This window comes from Ananas comosus, linkage group 14 (genome assembly GCF_001540865.1).
Source record: "Ananas comosus cultivar F153 linkage group 14, ASM154086v1, whole genome shotgun sequence".
Lineage (NCBI taxonomy): Eukaryota > Viridiplantae > Streptophyta > Magnoliopsida > Poales > Bromeliaceae > Ananas > Ananas comosus.
The window spans coordinates 1,405,658-1,428,333 of NC_033634.1; the positions used below are offsets into that span (position 1 = coordinate 1,405,658).

The 22,676-nt window shown below is 36.5% G+C and overlaps 2 protein-coding genes across 5 annotated transcripts; both read left to right on the top strand.

The window, feature by feature from the left end:
* On the top strand, window positions 2,180-5,831 carry LOC109720199 (transcription factor GTE2-like). 2 transcript variants are annotated; one of them, XM_020247122.1, is made up of 3 exons: window positions 2,180-4,358; window positions 4,444-4,642; window positions 5,090-5,831. In XM_020247122.1, exons 1-3 carry the CDS (start codon window positions 2,817-2,819, stop codon window positions 5,158-5,160), a joined length of 1,812 nt encoding a protein of 603 aa, XP_020102711.1. In that variant the 5' UTR covers window positions 2,180-2,816; the 3' UTR covers window positions 5,161-5,831. The 2 variants fall into 2 exon arrangements, with proteins under 2 accessions (XP_020102711.1, XP_020102712.1); XM_020247123.1 differs by having other exon boundaries at window positions 2,181-4,358; window positions 4,447-4,642.
* Window positions 15,350-22,125, top strand: LOC109720547. 3 transcript variants are annotated; one of them, XM_020247750.1, is made up of 12 exons: window positions 15,350-15,684; window positions 16,001-16,185; window positions 16,661-17,183; window positions 18,521-18,619; window positions 19,527-19,627; window positions 19,710-19,781; window positions 19,922-20,012; window positions 20,447-20,527; window positions 20,867-20,926; window positions 21,021-21,143; window positions 21,234-21,272; window positions 21,880-22,125. In XM_020247750.1, exons 3-12 carry the CDS (start codon window positions 16,794-16,796, stop codon window positions 22,006-22,008), a joined length of 1,185 nt encoding a protein of 394 aa, XP_020103339.1. In that variant the 5' UTR covers window positions 15,350-15,684; window positions 16,001-16,185; window positions 16,661-16,793; the 3' UTR covers window positions 22,009-22,125. The 3 variants fall into 3 exon arrangements, with proteins under 3 accessions (XP_020103339.1, XP_020103338.1, XP_020103340.1); XM_020247749.1 differs by lacking the exon at window positions 16,001-16,185; XM_020247751.1 differs by lacking the exons at window positions 15,350-15,684; window positions 16,001-16,185 and adding an exon at window positions 16,553-16,575.

Sequence of the window (22,676 nt, forward strand, 5' to 3'; positions counted from 1 at the left end):
CCTATCGTTCAGTACCGAACTACATCATGCCATATCCCATTCATCATATGATAAAGCTTTAAATTATGTACTCCCTTAAGTGCTAATCTGTTTCTTTATAAAATAATTAGCTACTAGAAATTCTAGTCATAAAATTCTTAGCATCCTATGTCATGTTTGTGTTCATGATCTTGTTTTAGAGGCTCTCGCATACAACATGGCACCACCACATGGGAAAGGGCATCACATGGGGCCTTCACATCACCACATGATGTTGTGTTGTCTTTAGTTATTCTATTCCTTTTAATGCTAGCTAAGAATAGGATGTTCTCTACACTTCCTTTGGTGAGATACTAATGTCTCCGAAATGCTTTGTGAGTGCCCATGCATGACTAAGTGGTCAAAGTGCATTAGTTGTTCCCACGCTTTCAGCAATTAGGAAGCCCCAAAAAAAGAAAGATGCAGATGCAGTGTTGCTTAATTTCGAGCCCTTTTTCGAGCCGAAGGTCATGACCTTGACATGTTTGCGTTTTTAATGTTTGGAATTACAGTTGTAAGGATATTGTAGGTAAAGCTTGGGTTTATCTTCGTCGCGTCCGAATGTCTTTTTAGAAAAAATTACGGTAGGTTGGCATTAAAGATGGAGGAGGATTCGTCAGAGTTTTAATGTATTTTATAACTAATGGTTGATTTACTGGCTAAGCCACACTCAGGGTGTTCTTGTCGGTGAGTTAGCTTGTCCATTGCAGTTTGATCTCCCTAAATTTGTTTTCTAGACACTCAGAAAGTGTGGATATATATTATTAGTTTCACCAGAGTTTTTGCTTCTATTGCTAAGATACCCAATAGAAAGAGTCTAGTGCTTGCTGTGTTGTGTTTTGTTTTGTTTTTTTATTTAATGGTTTTAGCTGCAGTCATCTCTGTGTAGATTGTCTGGTAAAGCTTTTGCTTCCAATGCTGTTTGCATCGTCGTGTTTCTGAGCTGAGCCAGCGGGCGTATTCCGGCTTATTTTTATATCTGTTTTTAGCTGCAGTCATCTCTAACAAATTATATGATAACAGGAAAGTTTAATGCGATTACTATGATTTGAAGTATGAGATTTGCAGTGTAGAAAAGTAGTTTTCTTTTATTGTGCAGATTAAATGTTGGAGAATTTTGATTAAAATTCCTTTGAGGATTCTTTAAGCAAACAACTACATAAATAATACCCCATCAAAGTCTCTTTTTTTTTTTCAGCCTTTTCTCTTTTTTTTTCTAGGCCTAATTGTTTCACCCTTGTAGATAAGTTTATTATACAAGTTTATTTCTCTTATCGAACGAAGTATGTAATTTGCTTTTTTTTTTTATTTTAGGAAAAAAAATCCTATTCTTATGTGTGGAGTTGATTTAAATTTTTTCCGGTAACTGTTTTTTTATGACCTCTTCAGTTGTTACTATCTCATGTCATTTGTGACATTGCCCCTCGCTGTGCGACAGCGAAGTGCCCCGGGTAACCTAATTGTCCGAGTCGTGCTCGTGCCCGAACTTTTGCCACGTCGGACCACCAATCCTAGTCCAGTGCACCGGCCCGGGTCACGAGAAAACGTCGAATCCCCGAGCCGTGCTTCGCTGAGACTCTGCGGTATCCTCACCGCCCAAAGTAACGTCACCGCGTCCGGCCCATGAGGTGTCATTGCCTCACCGCACGGTAACCTTATCTCCCGGAACAGAGTCCCGTAGAAGAAAACTTGGCGGGAGGTACCCCTATTTTTTTTTTTTTTTAGATATTATTGCGCAACACCGTGTGTCGACTCATCTTCCGAACCCTCTCATGCATCCACACTTCGTGGGGCCCACCTTTGTTTAGAGCGGGTCACTTACTGGGTGCAATTAAACCGCGGTCCCTTTGTCCCTCGGTCGAAAAGATATTTTTCCCGCGCTCCTTTGCCAGCTGTCGTGTTTTCACGTTACCGCCCATCCGGTGGGCCCCACACTTTTCCCTCGAGAGGAAAAAATAATCAGAGAGAAAGAAATTATGGGGCGGGGGGATTTTATTTGGCTTGGGAAAATAATGCACGAGTCATGCGCCCGCCCCAAATTCACGCGAAACCCAAATGAAATTGAAGAAAAAAAANAGTGCATCTATGTGGCTCAGAGATCGAGTATTTATACAGTATTTATGGATATACAAGAAATAGAAGGAAAAGGAAAAAGGGGAAAAGAAATAAAAATAATAATAAAAACAAAAAAGAAGGGAGGGAGTTTCCGTTGCGGTTGTGGCGCGGATGGGCGCCACGTGTGACGAGGCCCGAAATCGTCGCCGTCCGTGACAAGTGTGCCGGTCGCGGACGCGGGCAGCTGAGAGGAGCCGCATCGGCCGTCCGATTGTCCTACCTGGTGGAGTCGACGGCTGGGGATCTGCCCGAGCCGCGTCCGGGCAGATCTCGCGGCCTTTAAATGGAGGTGCTCTTCACCTCTTCTCTCCCACCTTGTCCCCATATCTCGAGGGTTTCGCCTCTCCCACCCCTCCCCCCTCTTCTCTTTTGAAGCCCTCGTCGCCCATTTCCTCTTCCGCCCCCTCCTTCTCTTCCCCCGCCCCTCCGCCGCTAGAGGCGGCGCGGCCGCGATCGGCGAGGGTCTCACCTCGTCTCCGGAGATCTAGGGTTTCGCCGACCCGTTCGAAACCCTCGCCGATCCCCCTCCTCCGCCGAGCTCCGCGTCTCCTCCACCGCTAGAGGCGGGGATCGTGAGGCTACGCTCCGATCGCGAACCCTAGATGGTGGCGGGGGCCGCTGCCGCCGAAGATCGGACGGAGCTCGCCCGATCCCGGCGGATCTGAGGGCGGGCGCCGCCGCTGATGGCGTCGGCGGTCATCGCCACCCGGAATGAGCCGTGCTGGGGAGAGAGGAAGGTTTATATGAGGAAAACCCCAATCCCTAACCCTAACCACAGCAACCCTAGGCCCGGAGCTCTCAATTCGACCGCGATCTCCAACGCCGGTGACCGTGCGGGCCATCCTCACGGCCAATTTCGCCATCCGGATCCCGAGGACGTGCCGATCTCCGGTACCGCCTTGTCGGACGACTCCTCATCGTTTAACCGAAAATCGACCGGCCTCAACCATCGCCGCGAGCCGTTCGGCGGCGACGGTAGCAGCGGCGGAGGCTACGTCACCTTCAACATCTCAACCTACTCGAGGAAGGAGCTTAGAGACCTCCGTCGGCGGCTCGTCTCCGAGCTCGAGCTGGTCCGCAGCCTCGTGAGCCGGATCGAGTCGCAGGACCACCACCAACACCTCACCACCAGATCGGCTGGCTTCAGCTCTCGCGAGGTCAACGCGAGCCACGGAGCGCTCGAGAAGCGGCCGTACCCGTCCTCCGATCTCCCGACTAAGGATAAGAATGCCCCCCGTGAGCCCAAGCGGCTCGCCACGGCGGCATCGGTGGCGGTGGCGCCGGAGGCAGAGAAGCTCCTTTCGGCCATGATGAAGAAGTGTGGCCAGATCCTCACCAAGCTCATGAAGAACAAGAAAAGCGTCTGGTTCAATTCCCCCGTGGATGTCGTCGGAATGGGTTTACATGACTATTTCCAGATCATCAAGCACCCTATGGACCTCGGATCGGTGAAATCGAAGCTCAGCAAAGGGCTCTACCCTTCTCCCTCCGAATTCGCCGCCGACGTTAGGCTAACCTTCAACAACGCCCTCCTCTACAACCCCGAGGGCCACGAGGTGCACAAACTTGCGGATCAGTTCCTTAAGCTCTTCGATGGGCTCTTCGGCCCTTCTTTTGAACAGTATGAGAAGCAGCGGAGGGCGATCTCTAGGGGAGAAGAGGAAAAGCCGAGGGTTTCGTCTGGATCTCGCGTTCCTATGTCGGAGAGCGCGGTTAGGCCCGATCCTATACCCGTTAACCCGTCTCCACCTCCGCCTCCGGCCCCGGCCCCGGCCCCGGCCCCGGCCCCAGCTCCAGCTCCATCTCCGGCTCCGGCTACAGCTCCGGTTCATCCAAAGCTGCTGCCGCCGCAGCAGTATCCCGTTGCGGCCAGAACGGCTTTTGGGAAGCAGCCGAAGCCCAGGGCCAAGGACCCGAACAAGCGGCCTATGAGCTTCGCAGAGAAGCAGAAGCTGAGCCTGGGACTGCAGAGCCTCCCGGAGGAGAAGATGGCCCAAGTTCTCCAGATCGTGCGGAAGCGGAACTTGGACCCTGCGCAGCACGGCGACGAGATCGAGCTTGACATCGAGATGATGGACACGGAAACCCTTTGGGAGCTCGACCGCTTTGTGTGCAACTGCAAGAAGATGATGAGCAAGATGAGGAGGCAGGACGCCATGAATGCCGCGCACCCTTCTGTCCCTCATGCTCAGCCGACAACAGAAGCCGGGGGAGGAGGAGACAGGGTAAAGCAGTAATTTTGCTTAATTTTCTTTCGGGAAGATTATTCTCATTTTCGTAGCTTGTGATTTTAAATTCTTATGTATACAGCAGTCGTCAATCGCGGACAACGCGCCCGACACATTAGCTGCGAAGAAGGGCAAGGTGGGCGACAGCGCGGCAGAAGAGGATGTAGACATTGGTGATGAGATGCCCTCCACCAATTACCCTCCTGTGGTGATAGAGAAGGATGAGCATTCGGCAAGCAGCTCGGGCAGTTCGGGCAGCGATTCTTCTTCCTCATCGAGTGGTACATACTGCCAACCTTTTACCAACCGTCCACCAACCTGCACAGGGCCTAGCTTTAGCTTATGTGGAAAGCTCTGTTTGAGTAATGCTGTTCAAAGCAGCAGTAATCAGCCCTCCCTCCTCATTGAAGGGTTTCTCTCTCGCTCTGGCTCTGCTGTAAAGTGTAGTGCCATTGGCTGAAGCGCTGTTTAGAAAAGCACTACTACATTGAAATCCCTCCCAAAAGCTTGCCTCCATAGCAGAAGCGAAACCCCCCAAATTCGGGGGCTTCTGCTTCCAACGGCTTTTCGTCTGCAGCTAGAAACCAGAAGCTTGTAATTTTAGCTTCTGCTTTTCGAGCCTGGAGTCTTCTTCGTTCCTGCCCAGAGAAGTTGCTCTCGAAGCTATGGCAAATAGTCACTTTGTAATGTTTTGCGTTGCTAATTGTTGCTTCTCCCTCGTTCTGCAGATTCGGAGTCGGGGAGCTCCTCGCAGAGCGACTCCGATGAAGATGATGATGTTGCACAATCTCCTTCCTAGGCTTATCAAAACTAACTACAGGTGAAGCTTGTGACCCAAATGGAGTAATATGTTGTGTTTAGTAGGCATACAAATCAATTTGAAGGGTTTTGTTTCTTTCTTCTTAAGTTGTGAGTAGTCTTAGCAGCAGCAGCAGCAGCAGCGGCAGCAGCAGCAGTAAGCAGTAGTGGATAGGTAGAGGTAGGTTGAGTAATTGTTGATGGCTGGCACAGGTGTACCATATGTAAAGGAAGAAGCAGCAGCAAAAGAAAAAGTTAAAACGTGGCAAAAGAGAAAGTTGATGTTGCCTTTACTAGGGTTTCTACTAGAAATTTCCTCTTTTGTTCAATTTAGGGCATAGTTGATAGTTTTTGGGGGTTTTAATTAGGGGTGGTCCTTTTCCTTGAAGGGGAGAGCTAATTTGGTGCTTGTATTAGCTAGTCCTACTAATTGCGCTAATGTTGTGTTACAGTTGTGCTGTCCAAAAGTCTACTGTGCTTATCACTAGCATGTCCCTCACAATGGCTGTTCTTTTTTTTTTTTTTGGTGTTTGAAGTTTATTTCCTCGTATATAAATATATTTCATTAAGAGTCTCCCATTGTCTTTTCCATTTTTGTTTGTGCTCTTCTTAGCTTATCTCCTCTACTATTTGCTGTAATGTAATGTCATCCGTGATAGATTTTGCCTTTTCCATCATCTTTCTAGGTAAAATTTTCACTCTTTTCGGTTTCCCTATACCTTTCTTAGTAAAATTTTGGTTTTCCTCGTGGTCAATTACAAGAGTGATTTGGTCCCCTGTTCGTTTGGTCATCCACTTTCTCTTTCCACTGGATACACTTCGAATATCTTCTCACTTACATATGTCTCTCTCTACGTGTGGGGATCTTGATTCTGTGATTCTTGTAATTTTTTTTCTTCACAACTAATTTCTCTTCTAATCTGCTGTTGAAGCAGGTGAAAAAAGCCCTTATTTTTGAAGAAGTATTTAGCAGTAAAAGTTTTTTAAAATTGGGGTGAACATGAGTTACCGCACCCCAGATGTTGAGAGCCCCCCTTAGAAGGGAATCTAAATACAATGCTTCGTGTACGGGCTCTCTTAGAAACTAAATTAGATTCGAATCCCTTAAAAACAACAAAGAAAAAGAGATGCGCTCTCAGAAGAGAAGATTGATTACTGAATCAATGCTGCTGTGTCTTTCACTAATAATTTTTTCCACTTTCTCTTTCTTTTTTGTTTGCTTGTGAAGGAACAAGAAGACTTAGACTAGTAGTGGTGGAATTACTCTCTATTATAAGTGGTAATGCCATCTCTTTTAGGGTAGCTGGTCTAATCAGGTGGATGCTGGTGGAAAATATAATTAGAATTTAGAACCCTACTGATGTTTAAAGATCTTTTTGTTTTTTTACTTTTTCCAACTCCTGCTTTCACCTTTTTCTCTACTCACTCAGGCAACTTATGCTTGATCTCATGAAGGGTCTTTAGATGTTAAACTAACTTATCTGCATTACTCCTTTTTCGTATTCATTGTGAACTCTCAATAATTTTTATTGTTGGAAGGTATAGAAAGGAGGTGTAAGTAATGCTAGGGTTTGAAAAATGAGGTAAATCATTGGTTGGTGGACTGTATATATCTTAAAAAATCATGATTATTAACCTTAACATGACTTTAAGATATTGGACATGATCATAATTTTTTAGGCATTTTAACTTGTTCCCATGGCGGGGACTACTTCGTAGTTATTATTATTATTATTATTCTTTGTTGATGTCAAAAGTCATATTATTCTTATTATTATCAATTATTATTAGTTGGGTTATTTATTTGCGTAGGATTTAGGTAGAGACCATTCACAACCGACGTGTAATGCCTATAAAAAACAAACTTTATTAGTTAGGTAAAAATTTCAGTGGCAGCTCTCCATGGACATCTCGTTGGAAAGTACTCGATTTTTTATTTTAATATCAATTCTGTTTCTATTCAAAATTTATAATTTATTTTAATTTTAGTATTCAAATACATTCAACGAATTCTTTGATGAAATTAAAGGTTTGTTTCTGTGCAAAATATATAATTTTTTTTTTCTAAAATATAATTTTTTTAAAAAATTTAGTATTAAAATACATTCCGCGAATGATAACGGATCGAAAGTTTCCCAACGAGATATTGTTGGGAAGGTTCTTCATTAAAGTTTTATCTCTACATTTGGTTAGTTTGAAGGGGTTCTAATTGACTTTTTAACTTTTATGCAGAGGTATCTGATTAGACCGGCACAATTTCCTTTTATCAAAAATAAAATGGGCTAAATTATGAACAATTCTTTTGAATGTTAGTCCATTTTTATATTTTGCCCCTCTCAGTATGGATAACTCATAAATTAACCCCTCATTATTTGTGGTATTATCACTACCCTCCTAGTCTCCCACCATGTTTTATATATAGTGCACAAAGTGTTAAAAACTCCATATGCTATTCAAATATTAATAATTATACGTCTTGTCCTGTGCTAAAGTGCTATTTGGACATCTCTTCTTATTCATTTTTTTTAATGAATAGTGATAGATTAATCACAACAAGTAACTATAGATTGGTTAAGAAAGCGGGAGATTATTTTAGAACACAATATATAGGTAATATTGGTAACTACTTTTTTAGATTTTCCATTTTATTAAAGACATATTTTCAGATTTGGTCCTTCCCAAAAAAAGAAAAAAAGAAATTGTTCAATTTCTTTTTCTTTTTTTTTTTTAAAGAAATTGAGGCTTGGACTTGGGCCTTTTTCCTACATTAGTTTAGAATCAGACTCGAACCGGGTTCTGGACATAATTGTGGTTTGAGCCAGTTTGGGCTCGAGCCCAAAAGTTTAGGCCTTGCCCCAATTAGGTCAAGTGGTGCCCATTTTTGTCCAGTGGGCCTTTGTGACAATTTTAGGTACGTTTAGGCTACATCAATCAATGCTTCATTAAATATGTTTGGGGACTCCCTCAATTATTGGCATTTTCTGAAATAGCTGCAGGAGTTTTATTTTAGAAAAAACTTCAAATACCACCTCCATAATTTTATATATATATTTTTTATTTCAGTACCCTGTTATTTAAAATGTATCAATTTATAATACCATGTGGTTTCATTTTTCTCTTTTTATTATCCCCTCCACTAATTTTTTTTATTAAATCAGTGATAAAATTAAAACTAAAAGGTACTAAAGTGAATATTCGATAAATCTAAATGGGGTATCTGAAGTTTTTTGTATATAATTTGACAAAATGTTAACAAAGAAACTGATGAAAAAAGAAAAATCAAATCACATGGTACTAAGGAGAAAAAGTGCGAAACCGCATGGGTGGTATTTGAATTTTATCCTTTATTTTATTTTATTTTATCAGATATCTAATTAGCTTGTAGTTTTTTCGATAAAAGTATAAAAGTATTTCTATTTAGTTAAGTTAAAATTTTACTACATTTAATACCGCCATTAGCTATTAATCACTAATAATTGGTCCAGATTTAATTGCTGCAATATTATTAAATTTATTAAATTTGATAGGGTTATTAAGAAATTTAATTAAATTATTATTTTAAGTTAAGAAGGTGTTTTTTTTTTAAAAAAAAACTATATTTGAGGCAGGCATTCCAAAGTGGAGGCGATTGTGGAGTTTAGTTTTTGTGCTTTTATAGCACAGGAGCTTAACGCGATTTTGACTTTTAATTGTCGGATCACTTTAAAATCCGTATAGCAACATTAGCACGCGTCCTATTAAGCCTTCTTTATTAATACTATATAAATTTTGAGACGACCCAACGAATAAAAAATTATAAACAAGTTGAGTTTCTGTACTTTTAAAAAGTGCATAAGCTCGACTCGGCTAATGTGACATATTTTAGAATATAGTTGGAAGAGAGAAGTTTGAATTGATCAATAAGACAAATCCTATCTCTCCCCTCTCTAAAATTGGAATTAGGGCTTTGTCTACTCCTCCAAGTTTTGTAACTTATCCCCCTCTTTCCTATCTTCTTCCCATGATCATATCATCACCATCTCTCTTGGAAACACAACTATGATTAGTGGGATCACCAAAAAAAAAAAAAGAAAAAAAAAGAAAATTGTGGGGTCACAAACCATCTCTCTCACTACTAATTCCTTCTCTCTATCCTTTTAGTTTAATTTATTACTATATTTTGGGTTGAGGACTAATGGAATTTTTTTTTAAAAAAAATTATAATATAAACTTGTGAGAGTTGAGGAATTGAGAGCACTAAAAAATAGCCGGCTAATATAATTACAAATTTATAAACTAAGCTAGCCCTAGAAAGAGTACATTGACTGAAAAAGGACACACAACTACACAAGTGCACTCTCAAATGCCCTCTACTATTTATTTATTTACTTATTTATTTATTGAATTATATTTAAATATTTAATTGTATATATTATTTTCCGCGCTGTTAAGAGAGATCAAGTTGTGAATAAGAAAATGCTTTAAAAGATGTGGAATATTATTTAAGTAGTGAGGTTATTTGGAAATGTAACCTGGTTGTTGGCAACATACATGCAACTTTGCTGAGGTCAAATGATGGAGTGGGCTGGTATAGTGGTATGCTTCTGGAAGCATAGTGCCCTCCGTGCTTCCAAGTTGTTTTCGATGTAGGGACTTTTGAATCGACGATCGGCTCCGTTAGAGTTGATCTAGAGTATTTGAAGTACCTAAAAAATAAATTTTGTGATTTTTCAATATCATTTACCTAGTGATCGAAGGGGCTCAAAATTAATAATTTTAATGGCCGTGGTGAGCCGCTTGCAAGTTTAAGGGTGTAGAAATATCCAAATCACATAAAATTTTGATAGAAATTTTTTTATACCATATAAAACAAGATCAATAACTTTGATCTAAAATTTTAATGTCATATCATCATATTTTGTAAGATTTTTATTTTCAGCCGTTGATTTTGAGCCACTTCGATCACTAGGCAAATGATATCGAAAAATCGCAAAATTTATTTTCTAGATACTTCAAATACTCTAGATTAAATCTAACGGAGCCGATTATCGATTCGAAAGTCCGAACATTGAAAACAATTTGGAAGCAGGGAGCGCTCCGTGCTTCCAAAAGCATACCAGACGCACTCGTCAAATGATATGATAGGTGTGGGAGCTAATAATTGTAATTATTTTTTTTTGGTGAATTATTTTATATTTTCCCTTTTCTTCTTGGCTTAAGAAACTTATTAATTTGACTTGGATATTTAACAAAGCTCATAATTATCTGGCTTGTCACATGATTTATTGCAGTGTGGAAACAGCAAATTTGTATTAGACAATAATGTTGTATATTATTGGACAAACATTACATTTTTCTTTTTTAATATGGCATTATATTGCAGTGTTGCTTCCCTTTTGTTAGATCTATGTATACAATGGAGTAAACTCTTTTTTTATTATTATTATTTCTGTGATTGTAATCTTTCCAAACAATGATATTTTGTAAGAATTTTCAGAGATTGTACCTTAAAAATGGATTTAATTTGAAGAGGTACATAACTTTACAGGATATAAATAAATTTTTTCTGTAAATTCTTGTGTTGCGTACGTTTGTATTTTTGAAATAAAAAAGATGAATGTTGAATCAACCCATTTAGTATGTTTGTGATGAACCGGGAAATTAATTGCACATCATGTCACATCTAGGATACAACTCGATCGAAAAATATATATAGCTATGTACTTAAATGTTTTTGCCTCACTCTCTGCTATATAAAAATTATTATATTTTTCCTTCATATAGAACCTTCTAGATGATTATAGTTTATTCTAGAAGGTCAAAGTCCACTCTTTCTCATTCTAATGTACAATATATGACATAAGTGACATTAGAATTTTCTGCAAATAGTCTTTGTTGCAAGGCTCCACTTTGGTCAATATAGTTGGAAGCTTCTGAAATGGTCTTAGGTTTTCTCCAATTTTGATCAAACATTTGTAGAACATCATTGAAATTTTCTATGTTTTGTTCATCCAAAATTCGACGCATTCAATGAGATATATATAAGGAAAGAAATTCGCAATCGTATACACATCAGCTTCAATTTTCTTTTCTTTTCTTTTTCTAAATTTTGTTTAATTGCATGATGCCAACTTAAATAATTACCTTTTTTTATTAAAAGTATTAAATTTTGATAAATTATTTTGAAAATCTTAAAAATAGAATTCTTTAAAGGATATATGATTCTAAAGATAATATATATATATATATATATAGCAGTACAACTATGGGAAGCATGTATTTGAGAAATAAATATCTTCAGGGATAATTCTACAATTGTCAAAATTATATGCACATTTGACCCAATTTTAGAGTATCATTTTTCTCCTAATCTTAGGGTGTGTGTGGTTCGAAGTCGGAATCGGAATCGGAATCGCAATCAAAATAAGCTGGAATCGGAATCGGAATTACTCATTACTTAATTCTATTTGGTTCATCACCTGAATCGGAATTGGAATAAACCACTCCCATTGTCGGTGTTTGATTCAGGTGGATATAAAAAACGTAATCAAATTAATATACTAACATTATCTTTATAATATATTAATTTAAATTCAAATTAAAAATTAAATATTAAAAATTTACATCAAAATTTTGAAATAATGTCAAAATTTTAAATCTATTTTTTTAAAAAAAAATTAAACTTTGAAGTTGAGTGGATAATTCAAAATATAAAACTAAATTTTGATTTATTCAAATTCAAACTTAAAATTACAATTTAAATTTTAATTTGAATCTATAAATTTAATTTAAGTTTGAAATAAAATTTGAATAAAACTTTATATAAATTAAAATTTAATTTAAATTCAAATTCATAAGATAGATTCGAAATACTTGATTAAATTTTAATTTTTAATTTAGGTTTAAATTAAAATTTAAAATTATATATTTAATTTTTAAATTTTAACTCATATTTTAATTAAAAAAGTTGAAAAAATAAATTTAATCCGAATAAATATCCATTCCGTCCGGATTCAACTTTTAATCCGACCTCCCGGATTGAAAAAAGAGGAAATTGGGGAATTCTCATTCCACTCGGGAATCGGAATCGGAATGGGACTCCCGCGTACCAAACATTTACAAACAGATTTGCCCATTTCAATTCCGATTTCAGGGTGAAAAAGAAGCGAACCAAACACGTTCTTAATGCCTATAATAATAATGAACAAAGTGATTCATATACATACATGGAACTCTGTTTTGTTTTTTTTTTTAAGAAGTTTTTTATTTATATCACCAATTAAGAATCTATATATATTTATTCCTATTTTGGCAATAGATATCTCCAATTTTATGCTTCTTATTATGGTGATGATGAATCTAAAGATGGATGCTGAGGCTTTAAGATTGGCTCTTTGAACCTTTCTATTTATTTTATTTTCGTACCCCTTATTAGAGAAGCTTAAATATGGTGTCTAGATGCATCTAATGACCTATATTTTATTGTTTAGAATATTTTCCAAAACAAACCCTTACGAGAATCGTTGTACGTACCATAAGTGTTTGTAAATTTTATATCCCTTTATCATATAACTCGCAAATTCTTTTGAATATTTGATATTAAAAAAAATAATAAGACAATGCCTCGTCCCGAGAAAGTAACTACTAAGCTTTTCTGGGATGAATGGGTAGTATTACTCAAAACATTAATTCAGAATAGTAAATATAGAATAATTTAATATTCTAAATTATAAGATAGTAAAGTAAAATCCAACACGCACTTAAGTTTTTTTTTCTTTTTTTGGATAATTTTTCTTCTAATAATATGAAGATCACAAATCCTATAATTTGGGTTAAATGTATCAGGAAAAAAGGGTATTTTTAGCATTAATTTTCCAGATCACAAGATAAAGTCGTGTCGTGTGAAAATTCCTCTATTTCTCGAGGACTTTTCTCTTAATAAGACTTCAAAGGAGGACTTTTCTTCAAATTTTGCACATGGACTTCGCTTGAGAAACCTAGAAAATCCAAAAACAAAAACTTAAAAAAAAAACATGAAAAAAGCCATTGGAGAACGCAATTCAATTGATAAAATTAAAAAAAGTTACTAACAACAAATCCATTTCAAATTAATAAATAAATGGTGGAAATGAGAATTTTATTTCTTGTTGTGGTAATCATTTGGAAAATTCTAATAGATAGGGTGGTTTTATATGAAATATATTCAAAGCATATACTCCCTTTGAAGGGTTATAATAATAAGAGTGAGGCTACTATGCTATCGAAAGCACGGAACCTTCCGTGCTTCTAGCTTGTTTTCGATGTTGCGATGTTCGAATCGTCGATCGGCTCTGTTAAACTTGATATAGAGTATTTGGAGTACCTAGAAAATAAATTTTATGATTTTACGATATCATTTGCCTAGTGAACGAAGGGGCTCAAAATCAACGGCTGAAAATAAAAATCTTATAAAATGTAATAATACGACATTAAAATTTTAAATCAAAAATATTAATCTTGTTTTATATAGTATAAAGAATTTTCTATCAAAATTTCACGTGATTTGGATATTTCTACACCGTTAAACTTGCAAACGGCTCACTACGGCCATTGAAATTTGTTGATTTTGAGCCCATTCGATCACTAGGCAAATGATATCGAAAAATAATAAAATTTATTTTCTAGGTACTCCAAATACTCTAGATCAAGTTTAACGGAGCCGATCGACGATTCGAAAGTCGCAACATCGAAAACAAGCTGAAAGCACGGAAGGCTCCGTGCTTCTGATAGTATAGTAGCCTCACTCTAATAATAATACAATGATACTTTTTCAACAATCCAATATATACGGCAAAAATTAAAATGAATATATAATATAATTTGAATCGCTTATTTCGTATCTTGTGAAACGGATGCAATTTTTAAAATGATTGTTTAAAATTACCGAGAAAGTTAGAAATATATATGTTCAAAATTATACCTTGTATTAATTAACCTACTATAACAAAAGTTACAAAATTCTTATATCATTAATCATAATTAAATTATTGAATTTCACTGTGTGTAATAATTAAGTCCTTCCTTAGATTATTGTACTAATTTAAACTAAATTTAAAGGAGTAAATTTCAGATAAAGCGGCTCTTATCATAGAAGAAAACGAATTAGATGTGGAATTTTAGAGACTAAATTATTATAATTAAAAAAAATCAAATTTATCCAAAATAAATTATCTTATTAAAGGAAATAAAATCTAATTTTTATTATCTACAAATCGCTTTATTTCAATTTTTTTTCCCCTTACTTTAACCGTTTCCCGCTATTAATTTACTTCCCCTTTTCCGTTATTTTTAAAATTTAATAAAAACAATACGGTCCCAAAAAATTATTGCAGAGTCCCATTGGGCCAATAGTATCCTGTCACGTGGCACATGAATATCCCCATATTGCTCTTTTTTAGAAATTGTTGTTTCCTGAACCGGGTCCATCCCGTACATGATGCATCCCCACCGTTCAACTACAACTAAATGCACTGTTTTTTAATTTTTTATTGTAGATATAAAGTGATGTCTAAATATAGTTTTATTAAAATACAAAGTGATGTAGCAAAATATTCGACAATTTTTTTAGCATATTTAGAAATATTTAAATACATGAGTTGCTGTTGTTGAAAGCAAAAATCTAAATAGGCTAAAAAGACATAAGATCGATTTGTTTCACCGAAGTAAAATTTCAGTTAAAATAAATTTTCGCTTCAAGTGAAAATCACACTTTTATTATTTGCTTCTATAACAGTAGAAATAAAGTTTTTTTTAGTTTTGATGTGTTTGCAAAAAAGAATAACGTAAAAACTAAATTTTTTTATTATTAATATCTTAATTTTTTTTCGTAATTAACTTCTATATATTTTAGTGAATTTGAGATCCGACCGAAGGTAAAGTTATAGTGAATCAAACAAAAGAGACAAGCATTTACAGTTGAAAATTATTTCATATTTCTTTATTTTTCGTGGAACAAACACGACCTTTTAGTTGATGGAAGGTTGAGCGGCACGATGCATGAAATACACATACACCCGGTGCACGCACCAATCTCTTCCCTTTATTTTTCTCTCCTAAAAAATATTTTTTTCTAATTCTATTATTATTATTATTATTTTTTATTTCTTCTGGATTGGAGGGAGAGAGGAACTCTCGTCGTGTGAAGGAGAGGAAGAGCGAAAGCGTCGAAAAATTAAAAAATATTAAAAAAATCCTCAAAAAATTAATAAAAAATTATCATTATTATTATTATTATTATTATTATTATTTTCAAATCCCCCTCTCTATCCCCTTCCCCTCACCGAAGCGGAAGAGAAGAGAAAAGAGAAGAGAAAAGGAGAGCTCGAAATAATATATTTTTTTATACATAATTTTTTTTTTTATTCATATATTTCTCTCGTTTCCTCTCCTCACCTCCTCTTCCTCTTCCTCTTCCTCTTCCTCGTCTTCGTCCTCTTCGGATCTCGGAGATCTCTCGTTTCCTCCCCCGTCGAGCTTCGCCTCCTCGTCGCGCTCCGGTTCCGGATAGGTAATGGTTCGAAACCGCTTTCGCATTCGATTCGATCCGCGGTTTGATGCGGTGAACTGCTTTCGATCCGCGGCATTACCTCGATTTCGATCTAGTTTTGAGTTTATTGATCGATTAGGTGCGGGAAATCGTGATGAGATGATGGGGGAATCCCAATCGTAGGGTAGTGCCTCATTCGGTTTTGTTTCATTTGCTCGTTCAATTTATTTTTTGCCGTTTAATCTCATTTTTGGGGAATTTTTGTGATTGATCGTGTGTAAGGGATTGGTTTTGGTAATTTTGTGCTAATTGATTTGTAATTTGAGGCGATTTGTAGCTGGATTTTGATTCAAAAAACAGAGGAACGATAACGTTGAGGGATTCGTAGTTTCGAGAGGCGGTTCGGGTTACCGTTGACTTTTCCGCGGTCTTGTGTTGACTTTGGAATCCTGGGAGATTATTTGGGCGAGTAAACGATCTGAAACGGAAAAAAAAAAAGGAAAAATCGAAGGAACTATGAAGGTTGGATTTGTATAATCATTTACAGGTGTTGCATTTTTTTTATTTTTTGTTTCTTCTCGTTGGTGTCTAACTTGGACTAATTATCTCAAAGTTGATCACCTACAATTTGAAATAAGCTGTTCTTGCTTGTGGAAGCGGGGAATCAAAGTGCTCAAGCAGTTGTTACTCTCGTAGAATACCTATTTTTTCTCCTTGTTTATACATACGTACACATATATATGTGTATATATACACATACATAATGTATTTGGGTATTCATCTTTTAAAGGAGGTGGATGTTGATTGTAGGTCGATAGACGCCCGAACCTTTGTACCTTTGCAATTCTTCTTGCCATTACTATCTTTTGCCCGATTTTTCTTCAGAAACCTTCAATTAAAGCAGTTCATGAGGTAGTTTTCTCCTAATTAAAGATTAGGCAACTTTCAATGCTTGCTATGCGATTGATGGTTATGTACTCTTTTCATTTTTTTGCAGATGATTATCTAAAGTGCACACGACCTGCTGCCTTTTGTGCAAGAGTTGTGGCTATATTTTGTCTATAGAAGTATTATCATTCAAACCAATTGAGAAACTGATGGTGATAAGAGTTTCCGGATGAGGAGGCAAGATGAAGGTACATGATGCGTGGCAGCTAAGCATTAAGGATATGGCGATGTTGCAGCCGCCACGCCATAGACCCGGCTCAAAAAGACCTATGTGGATAATTGTCTTAGTATCTCTGGTTTGTGTCTCATTGATCGGGGCTTATGTCTATCCACCTCGCCGTTTTTCGGCTTGCTACTTCTTTGCTTCGAACGTTTGCAGTCCTTTCAAAGATTGGCTTCCCCTTACTACGGTGCCTTCGCGAGAATTGACTGATGATGAGATTGCTTCCCGTGTTGTGATTAAAGATATCCTCGCGATGCCTTCAGTTCCGTCAAAGAATCAGAAGATTGCTTTCATGTTCTTGACTCCGGGTACATTGCCCTTCGAAAAATTGTGGGAGAAATTTCTCCTGGTAAGGCTCTGTATTTCTTTTCGTTGTTTAAATTTGTTTGTCCATGAGTGAATTTGCTTAATTTGATTTTAAAAACTTCCCAAGGCACTTAATTGGGTTTTCATTAACCTTAAGAAAGCAGAGATTATTTGAAAAATATATGAAACAGACAAGTCATAGATAGAGAACAATATTCTAGCTATCCCTGTAATATTTATATCTAATCTTACGGAGATCAGATAACTCACGTCTATCTATAATATATGTTGCAATGCTTCTTGTTTTTGTCTGTCATCCTTTGCAGTCATGTACTCGTACAAGAATAGTACTGTTAAATTAAGCTGTCCTTTCATCGTCCAGATTGGGCATATTGTGAGAGATCAAAACAATTCTCTATCCTATTGAAGACCTATTCTGTTTATTTAGTGATCTATAACTTCGGTAGTTGGACGATCCTTCAATACACGGGGTGCCTACCTCCACTATCTACGACATGAAAGTGCAAAGGATGTCAATTAATTAGTGTATTACGGACGGACCTTCTTAACCTGGGAGTCCTCTATGCTCTGTAATCAAATAGAAAGCAATTATTGTTTCCTAGAGAGGTAAACAACGTTGTTAAATGTCCTACACCCGAAAATAAATTTTTAAAAATTTTGATTTATAGCCAGTTTGACCTAGTTCAAACTCAACCAGATGCGTTTTCATACTTATTTACTTGAACATAGTTTTGGATTGGAAGCTAATTAGCTAATTTTAACTTATTTCAAATTCATCACACGTCTGAGTGTTGGTAGTTGTATATTGGTTACCAAGTATTAAAAACTCACCCTAAATCAGTTCTTGTTTCTACTTAATTACAAAGCTTGGTTGCTACTTATGTCGTTGTAATTGCCTCTGCTTGTTGCGGAATATTGGAAATAGAGGACCGAATTTCTTATTAGTTGCTAATATCTGAAGTCCAGGAGATTGTTCAGAGGAGAGTTTATTTTCTAAAACTTGCTGATATGTACAGGAAAACAAAGAAACCTAGGTTTTAGCACAATGATTTCCCCTAGTTACCTAGCAAAATTCATTTTCTATATAAGGAAAAAAATCAATATTCACCATGATTTTAAACATTTTTATATGTTAGTGATTGCAGATCTTGTGTGTGACTATGTCAATGAAAAAAAAAAAATTATTGTATGAGAAGAGAGCTTGTATGGGAAACTATCTGTGCATTCAGTACAACTCTGTTCCATTATGGCCTTTTCTATTATAATTCTAAGAGTAACTTGTTTAGTACATAAATTCAGGCAAATTTTCTGAAATAACCTTTTTATATATTGACTTGTTATCTTTATTTATGTTTGCAGGGCCATGAGGGTAGATTCTCCATTTATGTACACGCATCAAGGGAAAAACCTGTACATGTTAGTCCTTTCTTTGTTGGCCGAGACATTCGCAGTCAAAAGGTACTACCCCTGTTTGATTAACTTACTGAGACATTTTCCTCAAAAAAAAAAAAAACTTACTGAGACATTGTTCATTGAAATGAAAGAAGACCACTTTCAACTAACACAACATAGTGAGGAAGTTTCTTTTTAATTTTGTGTGTATATGTGTGTGTTTGTGCGTAAACATATCGAAGAAGATTAATATTAGTAGTTTGTTGTTTTACATGACTATCTCATAGGTCATGCTTATTTAAATCTTATTGCTGCACACATAATTTTCTTTGAATTACCAATAACAACTAATTTGAGATAGATTAGATTGAAAGGGCATGCAGATAGCAAGATGAATAAATTTGCAATATTTAGAAACAACGCAAATGGTAAAATAGAAGTGGATGATCTATTTGAAGATCTAATATCAAAGCATCATATTGTTAAACTAGTGGCACATGAAAATTCATTTTTCATGTAAATTCAGTAAAATCTGGCCTTGACCTTGTTGAACTCAAACAAAGAACAGTACATGTGATTGAACCTAGGTATAATTTAGAAACAGCTCAAACAAACCTGACCAAATCTCCCAAGCAAATTTGGGATTTGTTGAACTTTACATCAATTTGGTCATGTTAGGATATTCATCTAGGCTTCAATGCATCTAAACGGTAGGTTTCAATCTTTATTACCTTTCAAATGCATTTGTCTGACTTTTTAATTTCCACTATAATCTTTTTGATGCTGAGGCATGTTTGATATGGTTTATGCACAAGAGGTCTTGGCGGACCATATCTGATATATTATGAAAATCATGAAAACCTGCGTAAAATGGAACTCTCATAAGCTGGTAGCTACTTCCTACATGTTACTTTTGAGTAGAGTTATCATTTTCAGGGTATTGGTACTTATCGAAGTAATTTTCTTTCTCCAGGTGGAGTGGGGAAAGATTTCTATGATTGATGCAGAGAGGAGACTACTGGCAAATGCACTCCAAGACCCAGACAATCAGCATTTTGTGTTGCTTTCAGACAGGTTTTGAGTGAGTTTGATATTGTTAAAATTCTTTGTCATGCTTAATGTCCATATGTTAAATTCTCATTTGCTTGTATTACAGCTGTGTTCCTCTACATAATTTTGATTATGTGTACAATTATCTCATGGGAACCAACATCAGCTTTATTGACTGGTAAGCTGTGGAATTTTGACCAACTCTTTTTTTGTTTCATTCAACTAAAAGTTTTGGACTGGATTAATGCATTTACCAGTATCTGCCTTATTCATAATGGCAACTCTAATATTTTTAAATTTGTGTTCTTTTGTTTCTAGTTTTAAGGATCCTGGCCCTCATGGAAATGCCAGGTATACTGCACACATGATGCCTGAGATTGCAGAAGGGGACTTTAGAAAGGGTTCGCAGGTGAATTTTAGTTTTTACCAACCAATAAGCATTTAGCCGAAATTACTGATGGAGACCAAAATAGAAATGGAGAACAGAGAAAACTATCACTATTGGCATGAACAGCTTAAAGCATCATGATTACTAGCCCTTTGTTTGCCTTAAAATTTCTGTTAGCTTTTTTTTCTATTGGCTAAAAGAATGATATTTCTTTTACATGGAATCATGGTGCAATCACAAGATTCTCCTGTACCAATTGATGCGGTTCTAACTTCGGATTTAATGATACAGGCCAGATTAAATCATTCACAAATAGAAATTTATTAGTAGAAGTTGCACATGAAGTTACCAGAACTAACAAAGTATTCGCCTCTTTGGTGGCGAAGAGCTTATTTCTACTTTTCATTTGGGTAAGACTGTGTGTCAGCACATTCTGAATGGTTTGCCTATTACAGTGGTTCTCAATTAAGCGACAACATGCTTTGCTGATTGTGGCAGACAGCCTCTACTACAACAAGTTCAAGCTTTACTGCAAGGTAAATGTCCCTTTTTTTTTTTCGTTAAGCGTTTTCACGAGTACTATGGAGATTTCTGATGCTAACATGCTGTGAAATCCATGAAGAAGCTTGCATAAGAGTAAGAACTAAGTCGCTGGACACAAAAACTGCATTAAAAATTTTCATTAGGAAATTAAGGTATACTGTAAAACCTTAAAATTTGCGAGTTAAGATGTCTGAAATGGATCATTAAGTCCGTGCAAGCTTCAATTTGACTGATCACGTCTTGTAATATATGTTGTAGTAGAGCAAAACATCCATCATGGTTCAGCGACTTCCAATTCGCCTGATGTTGCTTATTGTTTTATCTTTTTACAGCCAGGATTCGAAGGTCGCAATTGCTATGCAGATGAGCATTACTTGCCAACCCTATTCTATGTGAGCGCATAAAAGTTTTGTACATATTGAACTTTACTAAGCTGTATTTTTCAGTCTCTTTCTAATTTTTTATCTTATTATGTGCATCTACTAGATGGTTGATCCAACTGGGATAGCCAATTGGTCAGTGACACATGTCGATTGGTCTGAAGGAAAGTGGCACCCAAAAGCATATCGAGCTAAGGATATCACTTACGAACTCCTGAAAAATATAACAGTATGTTGTTTTTCCCTTTTCTAGTTTGTTTGCACATATTCTGTTGTGTGAAGTCATGCTTCTAACTTTTCAACGTAAATGATTTCACAGTCCATCGATCAGAGTTTCCACGTTACAAGTGATGAGAAGGTAAGCTAAGGATTCTTCCCTCTTATAACATATTCTTATACTTTGAGCGGGTGTTTGGTTCCCTGAAAAAATATCCCAAAAAGTAGTTTTTTGGCTGGAAAAAGATTTTCAATTCGTTTGGTTCGCAAGAAAAGTAGTTCTTATGGACAAGTTTTTTTTTATATATATATATAGATTTCCTGGTAAAAATCTATTTTTCGGCTACGATAGTTTTTATCTGGATAGAAAACCTTTTTAAGGGGTGTTTTCCATGGAAAACTTCTTTTCTGGAAAATATTTTTTTCCGATTTTTTGTGGAACCAAACACCCCATTACTATAAACATAGTTATTTCTTCTTACTCAAATGGCCTAACCGTGTCTTGGATCTACTTCTGTGGAACATCAACTACTAGGTTCTTTACATAATGGCTCAAATGTTGGTAACCATTTTGTGGAAATCTTATGTTAGTGCACTTGGATAGTCATGTGCTTAGCATGGAATCTCTCGACCGTTCTTGCTCTAGAAATAGGGTTTTTGATGCTTTGTCAGGATAATAAAGCTCCCATTTTACTGCTTTGTACAAATTCATGATATCTGTGGCTTTCTTTGTTTTCCTTTTCCCGCAGAGACTGGTGATGCAAAAGCCCTGTATGTGGAACGGGATGAAGAGACCTTGCTATTTATTTGGTCGGAAATTTTATCCTGAAACCCTTGATAAGCTAATGAACTTATTCTCGAATTACACAGCTATTTGAATTTCTCGGCTGATTCTTTGATCGATTGTGCGCCTTTTTCACTCGAGTCCAACCTTCAGTAATTATTTTTTTGTTTTGATTTTTTTGTAAATCATTAAACGAAACCCGCTTTCTTAACACCAACTGGGTCTTAGAAACTGCAGAAACTTCGAATGTCTCGGAATTCCGAGTCTTTATGCAGGGTGAGGTGGCTATATATATATATATATATATATATATATATATATATATGTATGTATCAAACAGTGCACCGTCGCCCTATCGACGTGATTTTTCTTTTTTTACTTTTTTTTTTTGTTACCCTAGATTCCTTTTGTTTTAGGTTCCATTTTTGGCTTACTTTTAGTTTCCCAGTGGTTTTCTCCTGAACCGCAAATTTGCTATCTTCTGAGCTGTTATATAATGTGTCCCATTCTTTTGTTAGACGAGATTTGGAATCAAAGGAGACTCGCATTTCTTCATTATTTATTTTGGTTTATCTTTTTTTTATTTTTTTATTTTTTTTAAGAGTAAGGTAGCATCTTACATGCTTTGTTTATTTTTTTTAGAAATAAATTTAACTGGAAATGTGAAACAACTTGATTTCAAACTTTTTTTTATTTATATATAGCTTGTGAACATTCGCATGCTGGAATGTGTGACATAGATAGGAAATGGAGCGTTGAAGA